Source organism: Myotis lucifugus, unplaced genomic scaffold, assembly GCF_000147115.1.
Source record: "Myotis lucifugus unplaced genomic scaffold, Myoluc2.0 scaffold_337, whole genome shotgun sequence".
Lineage (NCBI taxonomy): Eukaryota > Metazoa > Chordata > Mammalia > Chiroptera > Vespertilionidae > Myotis > Myotis lucifugus.
In genome coordinates this window covers 1,162,240-1,182,979 of record NW_005871385.1, presented here as the reverse complement: position 1 = coordinate 1,182,979, position 20,740 = coordinate 1,162,240, and the positions used below count along the sequence as shown (strand labels likewise).

The 20,740-nt window shown below is 46.4% G+C and overlaps 1 protein-coding gene across 1 annotated transcript; it reads right to left on the bottom strand.

The window, feature by feature from the left end:
- Positions 1–2,766: 2,766 nt before the first annotated feature.
- On the bottom strand, positions 2,767–19,462 carry FXN (frataxin). Its single transcript, XM_006101064.3, has 5 exons — positions 19,289–19,462; positions 17,716–17,813; positions 12,981–13,101; positions 6,540–6,637; positions 2,767–4,506 (listed from the first exon to the last, which is right to left on the bottom strand). Exons 1-5 carry the CDS (start codon positions 19,460–19,462, stop codon positions 4,356–4,358), a joined length of 642 nt encoding a protein of 213 aa, XP_006101126.1. The 3' UTR covers positions 2,767–4,355.
- Positions 19,463–20,740: the final 1,278 nt, after the last annotated feature.

Below are 20,740 nucleotides of genomic sequence, written 5' to 3'. Positions count from 1 at the left end.
TGCCCCTCCTTTAACTACCTAGAAGAACTAAGGGGCAAGAAGCTACTATCACAGATAACTTCTCTGACCTATCTATAGGGGAGGGCAAATTTCTGTTTACTAAACATCTGTTCTTATCTCCCGGCAATGACCCTTTGAAGGCCCCAGGTGCATTAGCTCATCCCTAGCTCAGGATGTCTTATATACCTCCACCTCCTTCCTGCCTCTGAGCCTCCCTACCTGTGGGGTGTCTGACTCTCTTAGGTGTGTGGGGTTCCCATACATACAGGGGTGGGCAAAAGTAGGTCAAAACACAGAGTTTATTGTTTTGTTATTTATTAATTATTGTATTATGTGCTGTATCACAACTGTAAACCTATTTTTTCGAACCCTGTATGCATTGAATGTGGTTATTTTCTTTTGCTAATCTGTCTCATGTTTATTTGATTATTAAACCAGCCAGAGAACCTTCAGATAGAGGAAAGTTTGTTTCTCCCCCACATTCCCAAACTTAAAATGTGTGTGTGTGTGTGTGTGTGTGTGTGTGTGTGTGTGTGTATATCTCAGGACCCCTGATGGCTATAGAGGCAGAGCACAGAGGATTGTTAGAGCAGAGAAACTACTCTGTATACTATTGTAGGGGAGGAAAGACGTTCCCTCTCCATTCCTGGGTTGATGGCTGGGTCCATTAAATACACTGACAATAGCAGGCAGATGAACAGGAGATAAATTTATTAGTTTTTAGTATCATGTGCATGTGTGACCCCTGAGCAGAGGAGACCTTGGTTCTTGTCTTCTTGAAGCAAAGATTTCAATCACCAGACAGTGTAGAAAAGCAAGCAAGAATTCATTGGCTGCAGCAAAAGCACACTTAGGACAGTAAAACGAAGAAGGGCATAGAAGAAACAACAGGACAGCCTAGGCTAGTGGTCTGCAAACTCATTAGTCAACAGAGCCAAATATCAACAGTACAATGATTAAAATTTCTTTTGAGAGCCAAATTTTTTAAACTTAAACTATATAGGTAGGTACATTGTTATTAACTTAATTAGGGTACTCCTAAGCTGGCCTTTGCTAAAAACGTCCTCAATCTGACTGAGGTACATTCGCTGAGGTCGACCCCTTCCAACTCTCCCATCCACACTCGTCTTGTATACTTGTTTCATCTATCTCCTTTCTTTCATACTCTCTATATGTCCAAACCATCTCAACATACCTTTCTCAATCCTCGACACTACATCTTCTTTCACTCCACAACGTTCCCTAAAATTAACTTAATAAACTTTACTTAAAGTTTTAAGTCAACTTCGCACTGTCTGTGCACGCCCGCACATTCCCCACCTTGAGGGTGGGGAGCCAGCTTTCCTTGGCAACCTTGTGCAAAGCATCCGCACAAATGTCACATTTATAAACATGGTCTTGCTTTAAAGGTGGTGATGGGGTTATTAGATTTTGGGAGCAGGTATAGCTTGAAGAACATATTGTAAACCTACTACTTAATACAAATGGTCAAACTTAAAGTTGGTCAAATTGTTTTTAGAAGCTATGCAGAAGATGGAGTACAAGTCAGCATTGTAGGGAGCATGAGAGATTGTTCTATGGAAACAGAATCCATCCCCAAGGTCTCAAAATGAGCATTTTGACTAAGTTTGAGTTGAGTAGAGGATGTCATAAATACTTCATGGGAAAACTCCACATTTGAATATGAAATTAAGCTGCACATGTGATAACAATATTTGTCAGGTACTGAGTGCTTTGCATGTGGGCCCAGGCACTGCAAGTTAGACATCTCCAATGTACAAGCAAGAAAACTGAGGCTAGTGTCAATAAGCAAGTGAGAGTTTAGATTAATTTTTTAAAATTCTGATTAAATAATAAATCAACCACCTCAGGTTCTCTTTTATACACCCCAGTTCTTCTCTGTATCTTCAGAGAGAAGGTAAGTCATTTTATATAGTTTTATTTTCCAGTAGTTAAAGGTATATCCACTCAGGAAGCTAAATGAAACTGAAAGCTTTCTAAAATTAAATTACACATGCCCGGTGGTGTAGTTCAGTGGTTGAGCATCGACCTATGAACCAGGAGGTCAAGGTTTGATTCCTGGTCAGGGCACATGCCCAGGTTGCAGGCTCAATCCCCAGTGTGGGGGGTGCAGGAGGCAGCCAATCAATGATTGTCTCTCATCATGATGTTTCTATCTCTCTCTCCCTTCCTCTCTGAAATCAGTAAAAATACATTTTTAAAAATAAAATTATATTACACATTTTTTTGCCTTCGTTGTTATACTGAATGCTTACAACATTTTCCTGAAAACTCATTCTTTGCATGGGTGGCACAGTAACTGATGATGGTCCAGGCCTAGAGGGCAGGAGGGAAGCTACCGGCGCCCCATTGCGTGCTTTTCCTTTGCTTGTCAGAGCAGGATTTCATTTGCCCCCTGGTGGCCGTTCTTGTGCTTGCAGCCCTTTCACTGACTTCATGGGAATCATTGATGGGTTGCCTCCAGCACCCTCACACTGGGGATCAAGCCCCCAACCTGGGCATATGCCCTTGACTGGAATCGAACCCTGGACCTCTCAGTCCGCAGGCTGATGCTCTATCCACTGAGCCAAACCGGCTAGGGCTGTTTACATTGTTTTATTAATAAATCTTTCTTTAGTAAGAAAATAATGGATATAACTTTAGATGAGTTTTAATGTTCCTGAAAGTACCAAAATGAGGTCTTACGGTGTTGTAGGCTGTCTTAGTCCATTCAAACTGCTATGACAGAATACTATAAACTGGATGTTTACAAACAAAAGAATTTATTTCTCACAGTTGTGGAGGTTGGGAGCCTGAGATAAAGGTCCCAGCAGACTCAGTGTCTGGTTCACAGGCTGCTGTGTCCCCCGATGGTAGATGGGGTGAGGGAGCTCTCTGGGGCTTCTTTGATAAGGGGACTGATTCCATTCATGAGGGCTCACCCTGTAAGACCTAATCACCTCCAAAAGGCCCCACCTCCTAAGACCATCACTTTGGGGATTAGGATTCAACATATGAATTTTGGGGGAACAAAAACATTCAGTCTATAGCATATTAGCACAGTAAGGGCACAATACAGGTTATTACTTAAACATGAATTCAGTGGACATTCAAGTAATTCTAATAATCATATATTTTATTCTAAAGCTTAAAAAAAAAAGGTTCCTGCCACCCCTAGCAGAGGTAATTGAGCTAGCTGTTACAACGTTGCCTGACAGGAATGCTGGCTGTCTGAACTGGGAACCCACTATCCTCTATCTAACCCAACTGTCTCATCTAACACACAGGAAGACAGAGGGCCAGCCGGTACGTGAATCTTGCCCAGAGACAGCACTTTGGGCTGAGCCAAGTGTAAGCCAGGGTTCTTTGCATTAACACAACCATCTCTCTCATTTGGGTGGCCCCTCGCCATTTACAAAGAGCCTCCTCGGCTCCCTTTCATTTATTATACAACATCTATGAGCTCATGGAGATGCCTTTTCCGCTCTTGACTTTGGGAGACCTTTTGCATTCTCAGACCTGTGCTGCAGCAGCTGATTCTATACTGACCCTAAAATTAAAAAAAAAAGAAAAGATTAAAATAATACATACATTCAAACATATTTAAATGTATGTATGTACATATACAGGGTGTCCCAAAAAATGTATACACACTTTAACAGCTGATAGCCTCAGCTGATGCTTCTTTCTTTTCAGATTTAACCCACTGGAATGAATAATTATTCAAAGTGTGTATACATTTTTTGGGACACCCTGTATATGTATGTATGGAAGAAACAGCACCATATCTCCGAGACACCCCTTGCAGGCTACATACACCCTGGCAGACACAAAGCACAAAGAGAGAATGGTCTTTGGTTTGAGAATTCCCGAGTTGCTACTGACCCTTCAATAGTAACAGGCTTAAGTGTCTATATTTTCAAGAGGCGTGGGAACACTTAGAGGCTACTCTTTAATGAGTCTCATCTTGAGACAAGGGTGAGTTCAGCCAGCCACTCTTCATGTAGTTTTTCACTAAGTCCTTGAAAGAACAAATAGTGAAGCCAATTCATTTCTCCTCTCAGAATTTTTCCTTATACTATTTTTCTTTGTTGCAAGGCTTAATATATGGGTATGGAGGCATTATAGATACAGGTATCATGTGAGGGAGGAAATCAGACAATAAGTCCAAAAACACTATGGAAATTAATCATCCAAAGTCAGAGGTAGGGTGGGAGGCAACGTATTCTTTTCCCAGAGCTGTTACCCACAATGCAACTGCCCTCAAAAGCAGGAACGGAACTAGACATTCAGCTGCAGAAGGAAGCTGGGTCTTGGCTTTGGAGCTTTTACTGTCTTTCCAACGGGGCTGGGCATCAAGTGTCTTTTCCAGAATAGGCCAGAGAAGATAAGTCCAGTTTGGTTTTGAAGGCTTCCGTCATCTCCGCGGCCAGAAGCTCATGGAGGGACACGCCGTCGTGGGAGTACACCCAGTTCTTCCCGGTCCAGTCGTAGCGCTTGGGGCCACTACAAGACAAAACACACATAGCTCATCCCGAGGACAGCGCTTTAGAATAAACACTGATTCCACAGAGTGAAACTCTAGAAAGTAATGTTTAATGAGGCGTATATTTGACTTCTTAGGGTCTTTCTATTTAAGAACAGTTACACAGCCCGGCCAGTGTGGCTCAGTGGTTGAGCGTCGACCTATGGACCAGGAGGTCACAGTCCGATTCCTGATTGGGGCATATGCCCGGATTGTGGGCTCGATTCCAAGTAGGGGGTGTACAGGAGGCAGCCCATTAATGTTTCTCTCTCTCTCTCTCTCTCTCTCTCCTTCACCTCCTTCTCTCTCTAAAATCAATGTTATATTTATTTAAAAGAAAAGAAAAGAAAATGTCTGCTTGGCAGATTTTCTCTCCAGATTTCCATCATGAATTACAGACTTTTAAAAAATATATATTTTTATTGATTTCAGAGAGGAAGGGAGAGGGAGAGACAGAAACATCAATGATGAGAGAGAATCATAGATAGGCTGCCTCCTGCACGCCCCCCCAACTGGGGATCAAGCCTGCAACCCGGGCATGTGCCCTGATAGGAATCGAACCTGAGACCCTTCAGTCCGCAGTCTGACGCTCTATCCACTGAGCTAAACCAGCTAGGGCATGAATTACAGATTTTAAAAAAATAGTACAACTTGGAATTTCCAGGAATTATTATCCAGAAGTATATGCTTCTAAACATGGTGGGGGTCGGATCCCATTCCTGGTATGTGTGTTCAAGTACGATGTGGACTTTTCAGTTTCCAGACATAACACAGAGTTCTTTTAGTGGAGCCATCACCGTTGCTCCTGGTGCCCTGCCCAGTGTTTACAAAGCCACAGATCCCCAGAGCTGATGGCTGGACTTGAGCGGATCCACCCAGTTTCTCATACTGGTTCCTCTGAAGATGAAGGATAAGAATGTACAGACCTCATGCGTGACCACGGTTAGGGCTGAGACAGCTGTTTGAGGCCAAAGAGAACAGGCCAACTGGCCCACACAGGGTGAAACCCCTCAACTTCAAATGAGCATAGGCTAACAAAGCAATCAATTTGTGATTAAGGGCCTTACCAGAAATGAGGGTGATTTCTGGAATTGTTTTTGTTGAATTATAACATACTCCCTAGATGTGGTTGGGACGAGGGGGCGCATAATGTTTTATTAAACTGACTAACAGTATATTAACTGCCTAAAACTGAATCAAGGTTGGGGCAGGTGACAAGTTAAATTTTTTAAAAATGCAAACGCCATCACGCTTTCAAAGAATTCTATGTCTAGTTATATCTGAACCTTTCCCAATTCACAGTCAGTATGTTCTCTTTGGAAGGGTTAATGAATGACCCACAAAGGTTGGCCTACGAGCTTTCAGTGGACGTCTCTCTTTTATGTTCTTATAACCACTTCAACTGCAGCCAGGAGGAGGAGGAACCCTCCCTCCCTGCATGTTCGCAGGCTTTGAGATGCAGCACAGGCCATCTCAACACAACCTTTTATCCCACTAGACTGAAAACACATCAGTGGAAAAGGCAGCAGGGATTAAATGCCTGGAATAGCAGCGTAAAACACTCTCCCACCCCCACAGAGCACATAGCTCAACTCTGCAAATGGAATTCAACTAACCTTTCACTGAGATGCTCAAAACAAACCAGAGGTCAAACTTTAACTTGCTTTGAAGACAAAGTACAGCTTGTTCAGATGCTGCAATATCAAAAGTGGCTTTTTAAAAAGCAGGGCAACGATTTAATAGAGAAAACCTGTCCAGGCCGGGTTCTGACAAGTTATACACTTTTCACTTCAGATCTTGTTCACAACCCAATATCTGCGTACAGCAGCCAGATGATCAACAGACAGAAGTCACATGACCAGAGTAAACTTTCCTACTGAGGAGACTTGCTGTCAGACCTCAGGAAAGGTTCGCTTACACAGACTCTAAAGCCGGAGGGGGACACCCTCTTCAATGGTCCACACGTCATGTTTCCAACAAGCTAACAACCCGAGACTTGGACTTCGGAACATACCTGGATGGCGAAGATAACCAGATCTGCTTGTTCGGGGTCTGCTTGTTGATCACGTAGGTCCCTAGATCACCACCCAGTTTAATTGTTAAAACACCACTCTAGGGGATCAGGTGGACAAAAGCGTGAGGAAAAGAGGAAAAAGTTATCACTTCATCATAATTGCTCCGTATTTTGTGATAGCTCAACACTTTGCATTCATATAAGTACGCAATACACATAATAAAGAAATGTCTTTGGTGTTCAGAAATAGGAAGAAGGTCATGCAGAAAGAACATTGCTCTCAGAATCAGACCATGATTACTCATAAACTTCGATCTCACAGTGCTTTCCCTCCTTCCCTGTGAGCTCAGCAAGGCGAAGGTAATCACTCTTCCCCTCTAGAGAGGAGGAAACGAGGCACACAGGGCTGAGCGGTCTGTCTGAGGTATTGCAGCTGCAGCACAGAAGATCCGTATGCCTATCTCTGCCTTGTTTGCACAGCCGCCAGCAGAACATGCTAAAGGGCGTTAAAAACCTTAGATACCAGCTCTCCTGGAGTACCACGGTGGCCCACACCTGAGATAGGATAGGTTCATTCCCCCAAAAAGGAAATCAGGCAAGAAAGAAGGAAGTAACGGAACCATCTGCTTTGCTCGTCTTGGCCCCGACGCTGCTGGGAGAAGGCAGACACTCCAGACCCTTCCCAGGCACCTCTTCAGCTTCACAGATGCGCTTCCCCAGCTTTATTTTCCTCTACAACAGCCCTGACTTCTTCAAAAGACCAGTTGGTCCAACTTTGCCCAATAAATGCTCATTTAAATTTGAAAACACTCTTTCAACAAAGAGCCCTTCAGTCCCGAGGCCTGAGGTCTCTTTAGAACACATGGGATAGTAAAGAAACAGCTACCCGGCCAAGCTCCCTTTCCTGGGGCTGGGGAGCCTCTCGCTGTTCCCCACCCCTGCACAACCCGCAGAGATCCACGGCGTCCTTTCCCTGTGCCTTCCAGAGCCCCCGTCCAAACCAGGGGCCCCAAATGGTTCTTACATTTTGTGTTTGGTTCACACACACACACAGAGCTATTGAAAGGATGGAGAAAGTGCCAGGAATAAGCTAACTGATGGGCCTGGATGGGGAGGATGCTATTGGATTATTTTTTAATAACCTTTTTTTTTCTGATTAAAAAGAAGCAGAGAAATCATAGAGACGTTGGGAAAATGAATGATGTGAATGTGAACCTGCCCCCGACCCTCTGCTACTTGAAGCATCTTGTGAGCAGATCTGTCTGTTCATCCTAGCATCTTCAGTGTCTAGCACACCCATTCTTCATGCAAGATACATTTTGGATGAATGAATGAGGAAGCAGAAGCGTCTATAACCAGGTACTGTGATAACTTGTGTCAAAGTTAAGGGCCAAGTTATGCAAGGCAGAAAGTCTCAACACGCACCACCCCCACCTCTTCCTGTTCACTGTATGTCATTAGGTTTCCCCCCCTCTATGGAGCCTGAAGCTGTTTCGGAAGGAAAGTGCGAGAGCAGGAAGGAAACGGGCTGCCTTACTGGTTCTCCAGGAGTTCGTACTGCGTTTGGAGCTGTCTGCAATAGACCAGACGAAGAGGCCCACTTTGTTCTTTATTGCTATTCCTGAGGTAGCCCTCTGAGTCTATTTTGGGAATGTGGACAGATTTAAAGGCGGCAGTGTGTGTGAGAGAGTTAGAGACATTTAGCAGCTGCTGAAATACAGGCACAGGTTAATCAGAAGAGACCCCGGCCACAGCTGGCGAGGCTCATTCATTCCCGCCTGTCAATAGCAGCTCTACACCAGTGGAAGCAAACATAGCCATTTCTGTTGTCACCAACTGACTTATAGAAATAGACACATATGGGGTAGCACATTAAGTTAGGGGATTTCTAGTATATGCGGCTCCCCACACTCCTAAAGCAGACACTGACTTCCCATGAAGGAGTAAGAATAATGTCTGTGAAGCAAGTGTCCATAACCTGAGACCCAGAGGTGGTTTTCGGGGATCTGCAAACAGCCCCCACCCTGAAGCTGCGCAGATGGATGTGTGGAGGAGTTTTTCTCAGGAGAGGGTCTAGAGCAGACAGATTCTTACAGGAGGTCCTGACCCCCAAAGGTTAAGAAACCCGTGCTCTATAGCAGTAATAGGCCAGCAACTTAGTGCATGAAGAACATGGCAACAAGCAAATTCTCTCTCTCTCTTTTTTTCTCTAAAAAGAACAAATGCGTTCTTGGGTGTATCTGGATTACTGCTTTCATTTGCCAACTTGGCCAGCAGCAAGTTGGCAAATATCTGTAAATGCTGAGTAGCATCAATGAAAGTGTGTTTTGGAGAGGAACGTGGGCCCCGTTTCGTTGACACAGTGAATCAACATTATTACTTGGCAATGTCCTCCAGGCGTTGGGGTACCAAGCATGGACAGTGTCCCTGCTGCCAGGAAGTCCGTCCCATCATGGGAGCCGATGTGCAGACAGACAGTGAGAATGCAGGGTGCTGGTGCTCCACAGTCATCCTGAGCGCTGGGCAAGGGAGGACCAGTCTGCCTGGAGCAGCAGAGGGGTTCAGAACAGGCCTCCCCAAAATGTGCCACTTTGGCATGTGAATTATTTTGAGTGCAAGGCAACGGAGACCCTGCGGCCCCAAGAGAAGCATTTACCTCTCCCTTAAGGGATTTATATTTGGGGCCTTGACCATAATAAAAGTTATTACCAGAAATAACTTTTTATGGCGTATTTATATGACAGGGCAGACTTCTAATTACAAAACATTTGCTCTTTTTATTGTCCTGCAGTGACCTTCCTCCCCTCTTAAGCCCCAAGGCGCCGTACCTCATTGTCAGCTCAGGATGCCATACATACCTCATTTTATTTTATTTTTTTATTTTATTATTATTTTTTTAATTGATTTTTTACAGAGAGGAAGGGAGAGGGATAGAGAGTTAGAAACATCGATGAGAGAGAAACATCCCTGCAACCAAGGTACATGCCCTTGACCGGAATCGAACCTGGGACCCTTGAGTCCGCAGGCTGAGGCTCTATCCACTGAGCCAAACCGGTTAGGGCATATACCTCATTTTAACTGTCCCCTCTCATGTATATGGGGTTTCCGACTCTCATATATGTGGGGTTCTCCTGTGTCTGTATGTAATTAAAATTGGTTATTTCCCCTTGTTAATCTGTCTTATGTAGATTTATTAGAGCAGCTGAAAGAACTCAGGAGCATAGAGTAAAATTTCTTCTCCCCGGAGCCCTGAGGGCAGGAGAGACTGTATTCCAAGAAAGCTCAAGGAGCAGAGTTAGAGGTGTTCTTCTGTCTACACGCCACCTGACAAGCTCGGGGGAGGCCTGCGTGGCGACCTTACAACCCAGAGAACTAGAGCAGCCACAACGGATGGTCTGAAATGAAAACGCCCTAACTAAAAGCAGGTTATGGCAGGCAGTCATGTCCTAGGCCAGAGTCTTCCCTGACAAAAGTCAGCCTTTACCTTAATTAAGCCTGTTGTCTTTTTGCATCCACGATAAGATAGTTTTGGAATGTCTAAGTGATTTCCTTTTTCTGGACCCCTCAAAGAGTAGATACTGCACCAGAGCAGAGGTCACAAATCCCCACTGTCATCGAGTTAATTATTGACTGTTAACTACCCTGTACCCATCCGTGTAAAAGAAGTATGTGTCTATTTTTTGTTAATCCTCACCCGAGGATACTTTTTCCATTGATTATCTTTTTAGAGAGAGTGGAAGGGGAAGCGGAGAAGAGAGAGAAAGAAAGAGAGAGAGACAGAGACAGAGGCAGAGACATCGATTGGTTGGTTGCCTCCTGCACACGCCCGGACTGGGCTGGGGATCGAGCCTGCAACCGGGTATTACGTGCCGTTGACCAGAATCGAACCCGAAACCCTTCAGTCCTTGGGCTGACAATGCTGTAACCACAGAGCCAAACCGGCCAGGGCTATCATTTTACTTTTTATCCAATTCCTGAAGTTTCCCTGCGTTGCCTTCTCCTGCCTCCCTAATCTATCACCAATGGATTTCATGTAACCCATTTACACCCTCTCTGTCCTCTTTTGATTGTAATGTACAAAGCAGGGTGCAGAACTGCCATTTTTCCAGAGCATTTTCTCAACCTGTAGAGATGTTGCTTCCCGACAATCATCGTCAACTTGGCTCAAAAAACTCACAAAAATTCTCGAAAGGTTTGAATGCTTCTTACATTGACATGTCTTACATGTGAAATATGTAAGTTAGCACTTGAAAGATTCTAATCAGGAATCTTACCTCAGGATAGTTAGCATTTCAAAGTATTTAATCAGAAGTCTAAACTACAGAGGCAGCTACTATATGTCTTCAGCAAATAATTTGCCAGGAATAATTTTATGCTGGTGAGTCGTATGATACTCAAGGTATATGGATTGGCTGGAAAAACAGACAGACAGGTGCCTCTTCCCTTGCAGGAGAGGACTACAGGGTCTGGAAGCCCAGCAGCTGAATCACTGTTCAGGGAGACATTGGAGGGAAGACTCAGTGAGGTCCTATGACCCACCACTGAGCGGAAGCTTTTGTTGCTGGACTCAGTGAGGTCAGCAGAACCCAGCTGCTGGAATACTGGCACAGCTGCTTCTAATAAAACATTTACTCCAAGTATTTGGGTCAAGGTGGGGCTTCAGCAATCCTATGAGAACAGGTGGTCTAACGGTTTTTGTGACCTGTTAATAAATGCTTGCCTGTGTGGCAGAGTTTAGCCCGCGACTTGATTTGCCTTTAGCTACAGCCCTTGGTAGCTAGGAGAAGGGGGACCTGTAACTTCCCTAGCTCGAACCATCCCTCTGAGGCTATCTGTATGGCACTTCTAAAACCCTGCCTGGACACTGCTGCATGCTCGGCTGCCAGTAACCGTTAAAACTGCCTGGAAGGCATTCATTCCTGTCTTGACCATTGTCTCTATTTTTTACCAAGTCCCTGCTGTCCTTACAACCAGACTTTGCTGCCTGCTCCTATTGGTGCAGGGGATGATGCTCAACCAACTGAGCCACACTGGCTAGGCTGCCTGCTCCCTCTGAGGGAGTCCCTTCTCTATCCAGAGCTCCAACAGCTATATCCAACAGTATTTCTATCACTTTAGCCTGACAGCTGGGTGTCCTAAATAATTCCACGGTTTAATCCAACATGCACACTTCATGACATTTCCTGATATTAATTAAGTGCTGTCAAGAGGATTAACCTCTGCAGGGGATTTTCTCTGGATGGCAAAAAAGAACTGCTCCCTAAGGCCTAAGCAATACAGTAATTCTAAATCCAAAGGCTGACAATTGCTAAGGTCTGCCACCTGGCGGCCAGTCGATTTACACCAGCAGTCCCCTGGCTTCCAGGATCTGGGGCTCAAGTTTTATTCAGTCCCGTAGTTCTGGTTTAAGCTGTGTATTAGAGTCAACTGGGGAGGGGATTTAAAAAACTTTAAAACTGCAATGCCTTGTCTGGGCTGCACCCCATATCCATTAAATAAAAACTCCTAGGGCCCTAGCTGGTTTGGCTCAGTGGATAGAGCTTCGACCTGCGGACTGAAGGATCGAGGGCACATGCCCAGTTGTGGGCTTGATCCCTAGTAGGAGGTGTGCAGGAGGCAGCTGATCAATGATTCTCTCTCATCATTGATGTTTCTATCTCTTTCTCCCTCTCCCTTCCTATCTGGAATCAATAAACATATATTTAAAAACTTAAAAAACAACAACTACACAGCCCTGGCTGGTTTGGCTCAGTGGATAGAGCGTTGGCCTGCAGACTCAAGGGTCCCAGGTTCGATTCCAGTCAAGGGCATGTACCTTGGTTGCGGGCATGTACCCAGTAGGGAGTGCAGGAGGCAGCTGATCGATGTTTCTCTCTCATCGATGTTTCTAACTCTCTATCCCTCTCCCTTCCTCTCTGTAAAAAATCAATAAAATATATTTTAAACAAAACACAAAAAACTCCTAGAGATGGGACCTAAGGATGCACATTAGAATCTCAGTTGAGCTTTTAAAATATATGCTTCCTATGAATGCACCCTGACCTACTGTATCAGAATCTCCCAGGAGTGGGGCCCATGTCAGTGTAGTTGGAATATTTCTCAGGCAATATCTTACTCAGAACTAGTGGTCTTGTTCAGTGTTCCACACGCCTGCCCGATGAGACAAACACATGCTGGGTCCCTTTCTGATTTATCTTTATGGGTCTCAAATGAAACATCAGAATCTGTATTTTTCAGCAAAAATGAGGATTAAAGAAGCTGAGTGACGCACCCAAGGTTACAAGCCTGGTGGAGCAGGGCTGGAACGTGAACCCTAGCCTTTTGGTCTCACCTTAACCACGTGCTGTTGGATGCTTACTTCTGCTGGAGGGGAATTCTTTACTTTAGTGAGCTAAAGTTCTTAGGGAGGAAACAGGAAAATGAAAATAAGTGAAGAGGTACCCCAAAGGAGACGTCATAGTCTTCACATGTGTACGGTTTGTCTGCAAGGTCTTCAAAAAACTCTGCCAAGGAGTCCAGGGTCTCCTCGGCCAGTCTTTCGTAGGTGGTCTCATCCAAGGAGCTGCAGGGAAACAAAAACCACCAAAAACATACGATCAAACCCCTCCGTTTTACTAACATCAAATCACCATGTTTATTTTTCATTTAGATTTATAAAACTGATGGAAAATAGCTAACATGTACAGAGTGAAAATTTAAACAGCCCTGGCCAGTGTTGCTTAGTAGTTAGAGTGTCGGCCCACACACCGAAAGGTCTTGGGTTCGATTCCTGTCAAGGACACGTATCTGGGTTGCAGCTTCGATCCCCCGTCCCAGTTGGGGCAACCAATCAATGTGTCTCTCTCACATCAATGTTTCTGTCTCTCTCTTTCCCCCTCTCTCCTTCCCTTTCACTCCCTCTAAAAGTCAATGGGGAAAAAATATCCTTGGGTGAGGATTAACAAAAATAAAGTAAAATAAAATAAAATAAAAATATGAAGGGCTAACAGAAAAGTAAGCTTTTCTTCCTAAACAGGCAGCCTCATCCCCAGAGTCAACTATGATGACAGCCTCTTCTGTATCCTTTCAAAAATGTTATATTCTTTTCAATAAAAAAATGAAGCACATTAGAAATTGTCCCATCTTAGCACATAGGGACTTTCATAATATTCATTTTATATTATTTACTCGACCTATCCCGTTCAGCTGGACGATGAGGTTTCCATTGCTTTTAAAACTGAAATGTATGCCCAGCAAACCACAAAGTGGGGTAAAGTATATGCATTACACACATCTGAAAAAGTACTTGTATCTAGAATGTATAAAGAACTCTTACCAATCAGTAAGAAAAAGAAAACCCAAAAGAAAAATGGGTAAAATACTTGAACAGATTTCATTCAATAAAAAGATATCCAATGAACATATGAAAAAGTGAAAAACTTCGTTAATCTTTGGGAAAATTTAAAAAATTGCTATGAGATATCTCCAGAATGGTTAACATGAAAGAGACAGATAATGTCAAGGGTTGGCCAGGAAGTGAAGCAAGCAGAGCTTTCATTTACTGCTGAGGGGCCAGTAAATGGGACAATCAGTTTGGAAAACTCTGGGGCAGTATCTACTAAAGTGAATATGGACAAATGCCGTTAGTTCCACACGTGGGTATATAGCCAACAGCAATGCATACCAAGCAGAAACAGACCCATAAGATATAAGAACAAAGTGATGGTTCCGAAAGTGGCGGGGGTCGGGGAGGGGCAGAATAAGTGAAAGGAATGAAGAGGTACAAACTTCCAGTTATAAAATAAATAAGTTACGGGGATGTAATGTACTGCACAGGGCATACAGTTAATAACGTCGTAATAACTTTGTAGGGTGACAGGTGGTTACTGGATTTATTGATGATTACTAGATCATTTCCTAAGGCATATAAATGTTGAATCACTATGCTGTACACCTGAGATTAATATTGTATATTATACTTTATAATAAAACTACACTATACTTTAATAATAATAAAAGAAATGCATACCTAGGTTCACCAAAAGATATGCACTATATTAGAATGTTCCTAGCAGAAGTACCCTATAGCCCCAGAATGCACACTGCCCAAGTACCCATAGGTAATACAGATAAATAAATTGTGGTATATTCATGCAATGGAATACTATATAGCAAAACAGAAATGCCTATAAATATAACAATATGGACAAATCTCACAAACATAATGGTGACTGAAAGAAGCCACACACAAACCTATTTATATTTAATGATACAGTTCATGTAAAGTAAACAAGCAGGCAAAATTAATCCAGGCTATTGGAAATCCGAATGGTCGTTACTCTGGGGCAGGGAGGGGTTAATAACTAGAAGCGAGCAGGAGGCTTGTTCTTAGGGGCTGGTAACATTCTACTTCTTGAGCTATTTTTGAGTCACATGCTATGTTCATTTTTTAAAACTTTATCAAGCTGTACCCTTATAACTTGGAGACACTCTTATATTTCAATTTTAAGAAACTGTTATAAATCCATAGAAACAGAAAGTAGATTAGTGGTTGCCAGGGGCTTGGAGAAGGGAGGAATGGGGAGTGTTTATCAATGGGCATGCTGTTTCCTTGTGGAATGATAAAAATGTTCTGGAGTTAGTGGTGAAAGTTGCACAACCTGTGAATATTCTCAAAACCACAAAACGGTACATTTTTAAAATGGTACATTTCAGGGTATGTGAATTACAACAATAAAAACACTGCTCTAATAAAATTCCTTGTATGAGCTTTGGTGCCTCTATGAGGAAATATGTGTAGGTTACAAGACATGTCCCAGACAACTCCATCGTCTGAGTGTCCAGGAGGCCTAAGGTAAGACACCAGTGGCTGTTAGATAATTCATGCAAGACAGAAAGATCTGCCATATGACCACCCACCACCCAGCCCATCACCCGCTTCAAAGGTAAGATGTGGGGGAGGTTACAGGACTGATTAGGAGATGGTAAGGGGCTCTTCCTTAGAGAGTGGTGGGCCTGGCTGGGTGTGTTGGAGAGAACCTGGAGCAGAGGCTGACGTGTCCTGAGGAGTGTGGGAACATAAAGACACAGCTGACTCAGGCGTAAAGTCCAAAGGCAAGAGCTTGGCAGGTGCTACCCGACAGCAGCCAGTTGGGCTGTCCTCCTACTCACAGCAGGACAAAGCTGTGCTTCCCAGAAGCCAGAAGTAGACCCTGAAGAAGGGAACTGCACTTGGGGCATCCTGCGAGGGCCCACCGAGCCTCAGAGACCACCTGCAGGGACACGGGGACAGCAGCAGAGAGTCTGGGCGGGGAGGAGCTGGAAATGGTGCTAACATAGGCCGCTCGCAGCACTGGCTCGGAGGCTGTGTGGAGGGGCCAACGAACACGGACACAGCAGGCCAGGCGCTCTCGAGGTCCTGTGAACCTGCTGCCTGGGAGGCCAACACCTGCAGTTGTGGGGATGGTGAGCATGTCCCGGGGTAGGGGAGGCTCCGTGCTGTTAGCTGGTGCGACATGAAAAAGGTGAAGCAGGAGAGAACTGGCACAGCTGCAGGTTGGTGGGATGAAGCTAAGCATTTGGGGATTAAAGGCTGCACATGGACAGAAAAGCCAGAGGAGAATGTAGGCCCTGAACAACAACGGCCTCTCGTTAAGACAAAAAGAGGATCCAATCCTGATGCAAAAACAGAAGAAAGAGCTGAGCATGGATGGGGTGAGGATGCAAAAAATAAGACAGCCTGGGGCTTCCATCCATGGAAGAAATTTGGATGTGGCTACTGGCTTCAGGACTGACTCAGGGTAAAGAGATCAGAAGACTACTAGGTTTTTGAGAGAAATGCTGTTATCAGAGAAAAATGAGTCTGGCCTACGAGAGCCTGCTGAAGCCTTAAAGACATGAGGGCCTTTGAAAGCCCAAGTGCTACCAGCAGGAAGTGGGCAGCAAAGGCTGCCTGACTCCTAGCAGGACACGCTCCCCACTGCCTGCCTCCCCCGTGGCCAAGGGGTAATGGACAAGGAGGATACCCCCGGGTGGCAGAACTGGGGTTTCATGGAGGAACATGCCCCTCTGCCAGTTGTCCCAGTGTTGCCTAGGGGTACTCCGTCGCTACCACAGGCCAGGGACAGGTCTCCTTCCCGAATGGGAGTTGTGGTGGTAGTTATCTTGCCCTCCTGTGTGTGTGTGTGTGTGTGTGTGTGTGTGTGTGTAAGTCAGAGATGCCACTCCTCGACCTGAGAGAGAGGCCTGTACAGCACCTGGACATCTTGACCTTTGAGGTAGCTGAGTGACCTCATGGGCTGTGGTTGCAGCCTAGGGGCTGGAGGCAGTGTGTGTGGAGGGTGGGAGGAGGTCCGTGCAGGTATCAGTGGCAGAGGGTAGCCTGGAGCAGTGCCTGGCAGCTTTCCACCAGAGCCCATCGCCTCCTTCCTCCAGGGCACCCACAGGACCACATTTCCCAGCCTTCCCTGCAGCGAGGTGGGGCCACGTGACCAAGTCCTTCCCACTAAAATGTGAGTGAGGGTCAGGTGCCACTTCCAGGCCTTCCATGCTCTTCCCCTTTCTGTGGAATAGACCTGGACAGGGCGACCTGGCCGTGACCACGCAGAGCACAGTAAAGCACTACCCTAACTACCATGACATCCAAAAGAATAGTAACAAAACTCTGGAAACAACCTAAATGTCCAACATTAGGGGATGGGGTCAATGAATTATGGTACATTCATAAAATGTAATACTTCATGGAAAATAACATGTTAGATAGTGATGTGGAGAGATGTATGTGAGTGATGCTGCTGAGGGAGAAATGGGTTCCATATGGGATGGTCTAGGTCAGTGGTCGGCAAACCGCGGCTCGTGAGCCACATGCGGCTCTTTGGCCCCTTGAGTGTGGCTCTTCCACAAAATACCACCTGCGGGCGCGCACGCACAGTGCGACTGAAACTTTGTGGCCCATGCGCCGAAGTCGGTGTTTTGTGGAAGAGCCACACTCAAGGGGCCAAAGAGCCGCATGTGGCTCGCGAGCCGCAGTTTGCCGAGCCGCAGTTTGCCGACCACTGGTCTAGGTAAAAGGGGGGAAAAAGTTAATAGAAGTGTGTGTATGTGTAGTATACATGTTGGTGTGTGTGTTGTTGGGGGGGGGGTGGGGGGAGAGAGAGAGAGAGAAAGACACTTGATGAGGAAGGTGTGTTTATCTTACCCTGGGTTGCCCAAACTTCCTGTTGTCCTCAAGTTCATCAAACAGACATTCTGCTTTTTGACATTGAGAATCTGGTTGAGGCAGTAGAGGCTCAAACCCTAAAGCCAAAGTTAAGAAGAACATTACCATTTCTCAGTGTTACAGTCCATTCGTGAAAGTTTAAATATCACCACTTCTCCATTGGAGAGTAACCATGTTAGAGTTTTCCAGGTGTATGCCTCAGGACTTTTCACTTTCTTTTAATGTATTACATTGAGTCTCTCTCTGAGCCTGTGCTATCCAGTACAGTAGCCACGAGCCACATGCAGCCTTTAAATGTAATTTTATTGCAATAAAATAAGATGTAAAAAGTCAGTCCCTTCGTCGCATGGGCCACATTTCGAGTGTCCTGTGGTCTCACGTGGCTGTGGACCATCATCACAGGAGGTTCTACTGGGCAGCGCTGCTCCATCTAGGCCAGCGGTTCTCAACCTGTGGGTCGCGACCCCTTTGGGGGTCGAACGACCCTTTCACAGGGGTTGCCTAAGACCATGGAAAACACATATATAATTACATATTGTTTTTGTGATTAATCACTATGCTTTCATTATGTTCAATTTGTAGCAAAATTGCAGTTATGAAGTAGCAACGAAAATAATTCTATGGTTGGGGGTCACCACAACATGAAGAACTGTATTAAAGGGTCGCGGCATTAGGAAGGTTGAGAACCACTGATCTAGGCTATTGGCACAGGTGACACCCTAAGCATCAGTGACACTCCTCGCACTTGACTAAAACAAGCAACGAGGAACAGCACGAGGCAGAAGTAGCTGCGCCCAGAAGAGGTTCTGGCTGCAGACAGATCTGATTGATTACGGATCTGCAGGAGACAATGGGACCTGTTGAATTTCTTTCACTACCGAACTGCTGAGCATCCAGCGAGTCTGCCTTACATCCAACCTACTGATCAGATGGCCAGGGAGAAAAGAACGGGAGTGGGTGGGGTGCTAGTGACTGGAGAGCTAGAGGGGGGGCCTCGCAGATGGTCTCCCCAGGGCAGGAGGGCAGGGACCTGTGAAGGGAGAGAAAAGTGGTGCAGCCCGAGTGGAGATGGCACAGGGAGACCCTCCACTGCACTTCATCCCGGGGGCGGGGCACCGAAGGGCTCCAAGGGGTTGGGATAATATTTGCATTCTCCAAAGGCCACTCTGGTTACCACTAAGAGAAGGGGTCAGAGGCTGCAGCTATGGCTCGTGAGCCATCATGCCCTTGGCCAGAAAGAAGGCAGAGGGCACGGGCTGAGAGGTGAACCGAGGAGGAGGGCCAGGGGGTGCGGAGCGCAGGCGGCTTGTTTAAAAAGGTTGGCTCTGGAGGAGCAGTCAGAGCAGCCGTGGCGACCGCAGTGACAGCCACAGCACAGCCTGCGCTGGTCACCGATGCGGGGCACGGCTCCGGCCGCACAGACCCGGCCCCGCTCAGCCCGCCGCCCGCGCGGTTCCCGCGGGAGCCGGGCGGCGCGCGTGCGCAGAGCGTCGCCGTCGTGCGCGTCTCTGCGTCGGCGCGCGGCCCGGGCGGCGGCCGAGCGGGTACTCACCGCCTGGCGGGGCGCGCAGGCCGCGGCGGTCCCGGCGCGCAGGTATCGGCGGCCGCCGAGTGCGATGCTCCTCGCCGGCCGCAGGGTCCCCAGCTCGGGTCGGGGGCCGAGTCCCGGAAGCGCCGAGCGGGAACAGGAAGCCCGCAGCCCCAGCGGGGGCCCGAGCGGCCACATGCTCCCGGCGATCTGCGCCGCTCCGCCCTCCCGCCCGGGGACGCCGCGGCGACCCCTAGTGGCCGCGGGCTCGGGCGCCGCGCTCAAGGGCTCCCGCGTAGGCTGTGTCACACGGTCAGAGGTTAGACATCGGGAAGAACTTCCCAGCGTCGCACTGCTCGTGTATTTAACAAAAACGGAGAGACCCTCTTGGACAACGTAGTGAACGAGTGACTAAGGCTCCCGAGCGCGGAGACCTTGGCCTGGTGACCCGTTGCTGCAGACAGTCTCCCCGGAGGGATGTGGGAGCTGCAGTCTGGCTGGGAACGGGGCAGGTGCAGGTCTGAAAGCTGCTTGGCGGCCGGTATAGGTTACAGACCTGGGCCGCCTGGTTTAAATCCGGACCCTGCACCCTTGCCAGCTCTGTGACCAGTGTGCACTTCATTAACCTCTGTGCTTCATCTGTAAAATGGGGTTGATAAAAGTTTCTACTGCATAGGGTTGTAAGGATAAAATGAATTCATCCATGCGATGTTTTGTTGCACAGGCCCTGGACCCTAACAAGTGCACACTATTAAGTTGTTAATGCATTTTGAAAGAACTTTTTTTTTTTTTAGGTTATATATTGCAAAGGAATATAAATTCTAGGTCATTAAAAGGATGTAGTTTTTGGGGGGAATCTCGCTCTGGGGACCAGTCATCATATTTTGAGGAAATCCAAACTACCTAAGCAGAGAGATGACACAGGAACTGAGGCCTCCAGCCAACTGCCAGCATCAGCCACTAGACATGTGAGCGAACTGGTCTCCAGGTGAGTCCAGCCCCAGCCTTGGAGTCTTACAGCTGAGGCCACAGACAAACTGCCGCTGCTGTGCCCTGCCTGGATTCCAGACCCCAAGGATTTGTGAGCATAAGAGGTGCTGGCTTGAGTTTAAGCCAGTACCGTATGTGTTTGGGGAATCTGTTTCACAGCCACAACAACGGGAACACATGGCTGCCTCCTCCTCATCCTCTAGTACAGTGGTTCTCAACCTGTGGGTCGCGACCCCTTTGGCGGTCGAAAGACCCTTTCACAGGGGTCGCCTAAGACTATCCTGCATATCAGATATTTACATTACGATTCATAACAGTAGGAACATTACAGTTATGAAGTAGCAACAAAAATAATTTTATGCTTGGGTCACAACATGAGGAACTGTATTTAAAGGGCCAGAAGGTTTAGAACCACTGCTCTAGTAACTCCAATGTCAAATAAGACGTCCTCCAGCCATATCTTTCCTGAAACCAACCCCTCTGTCT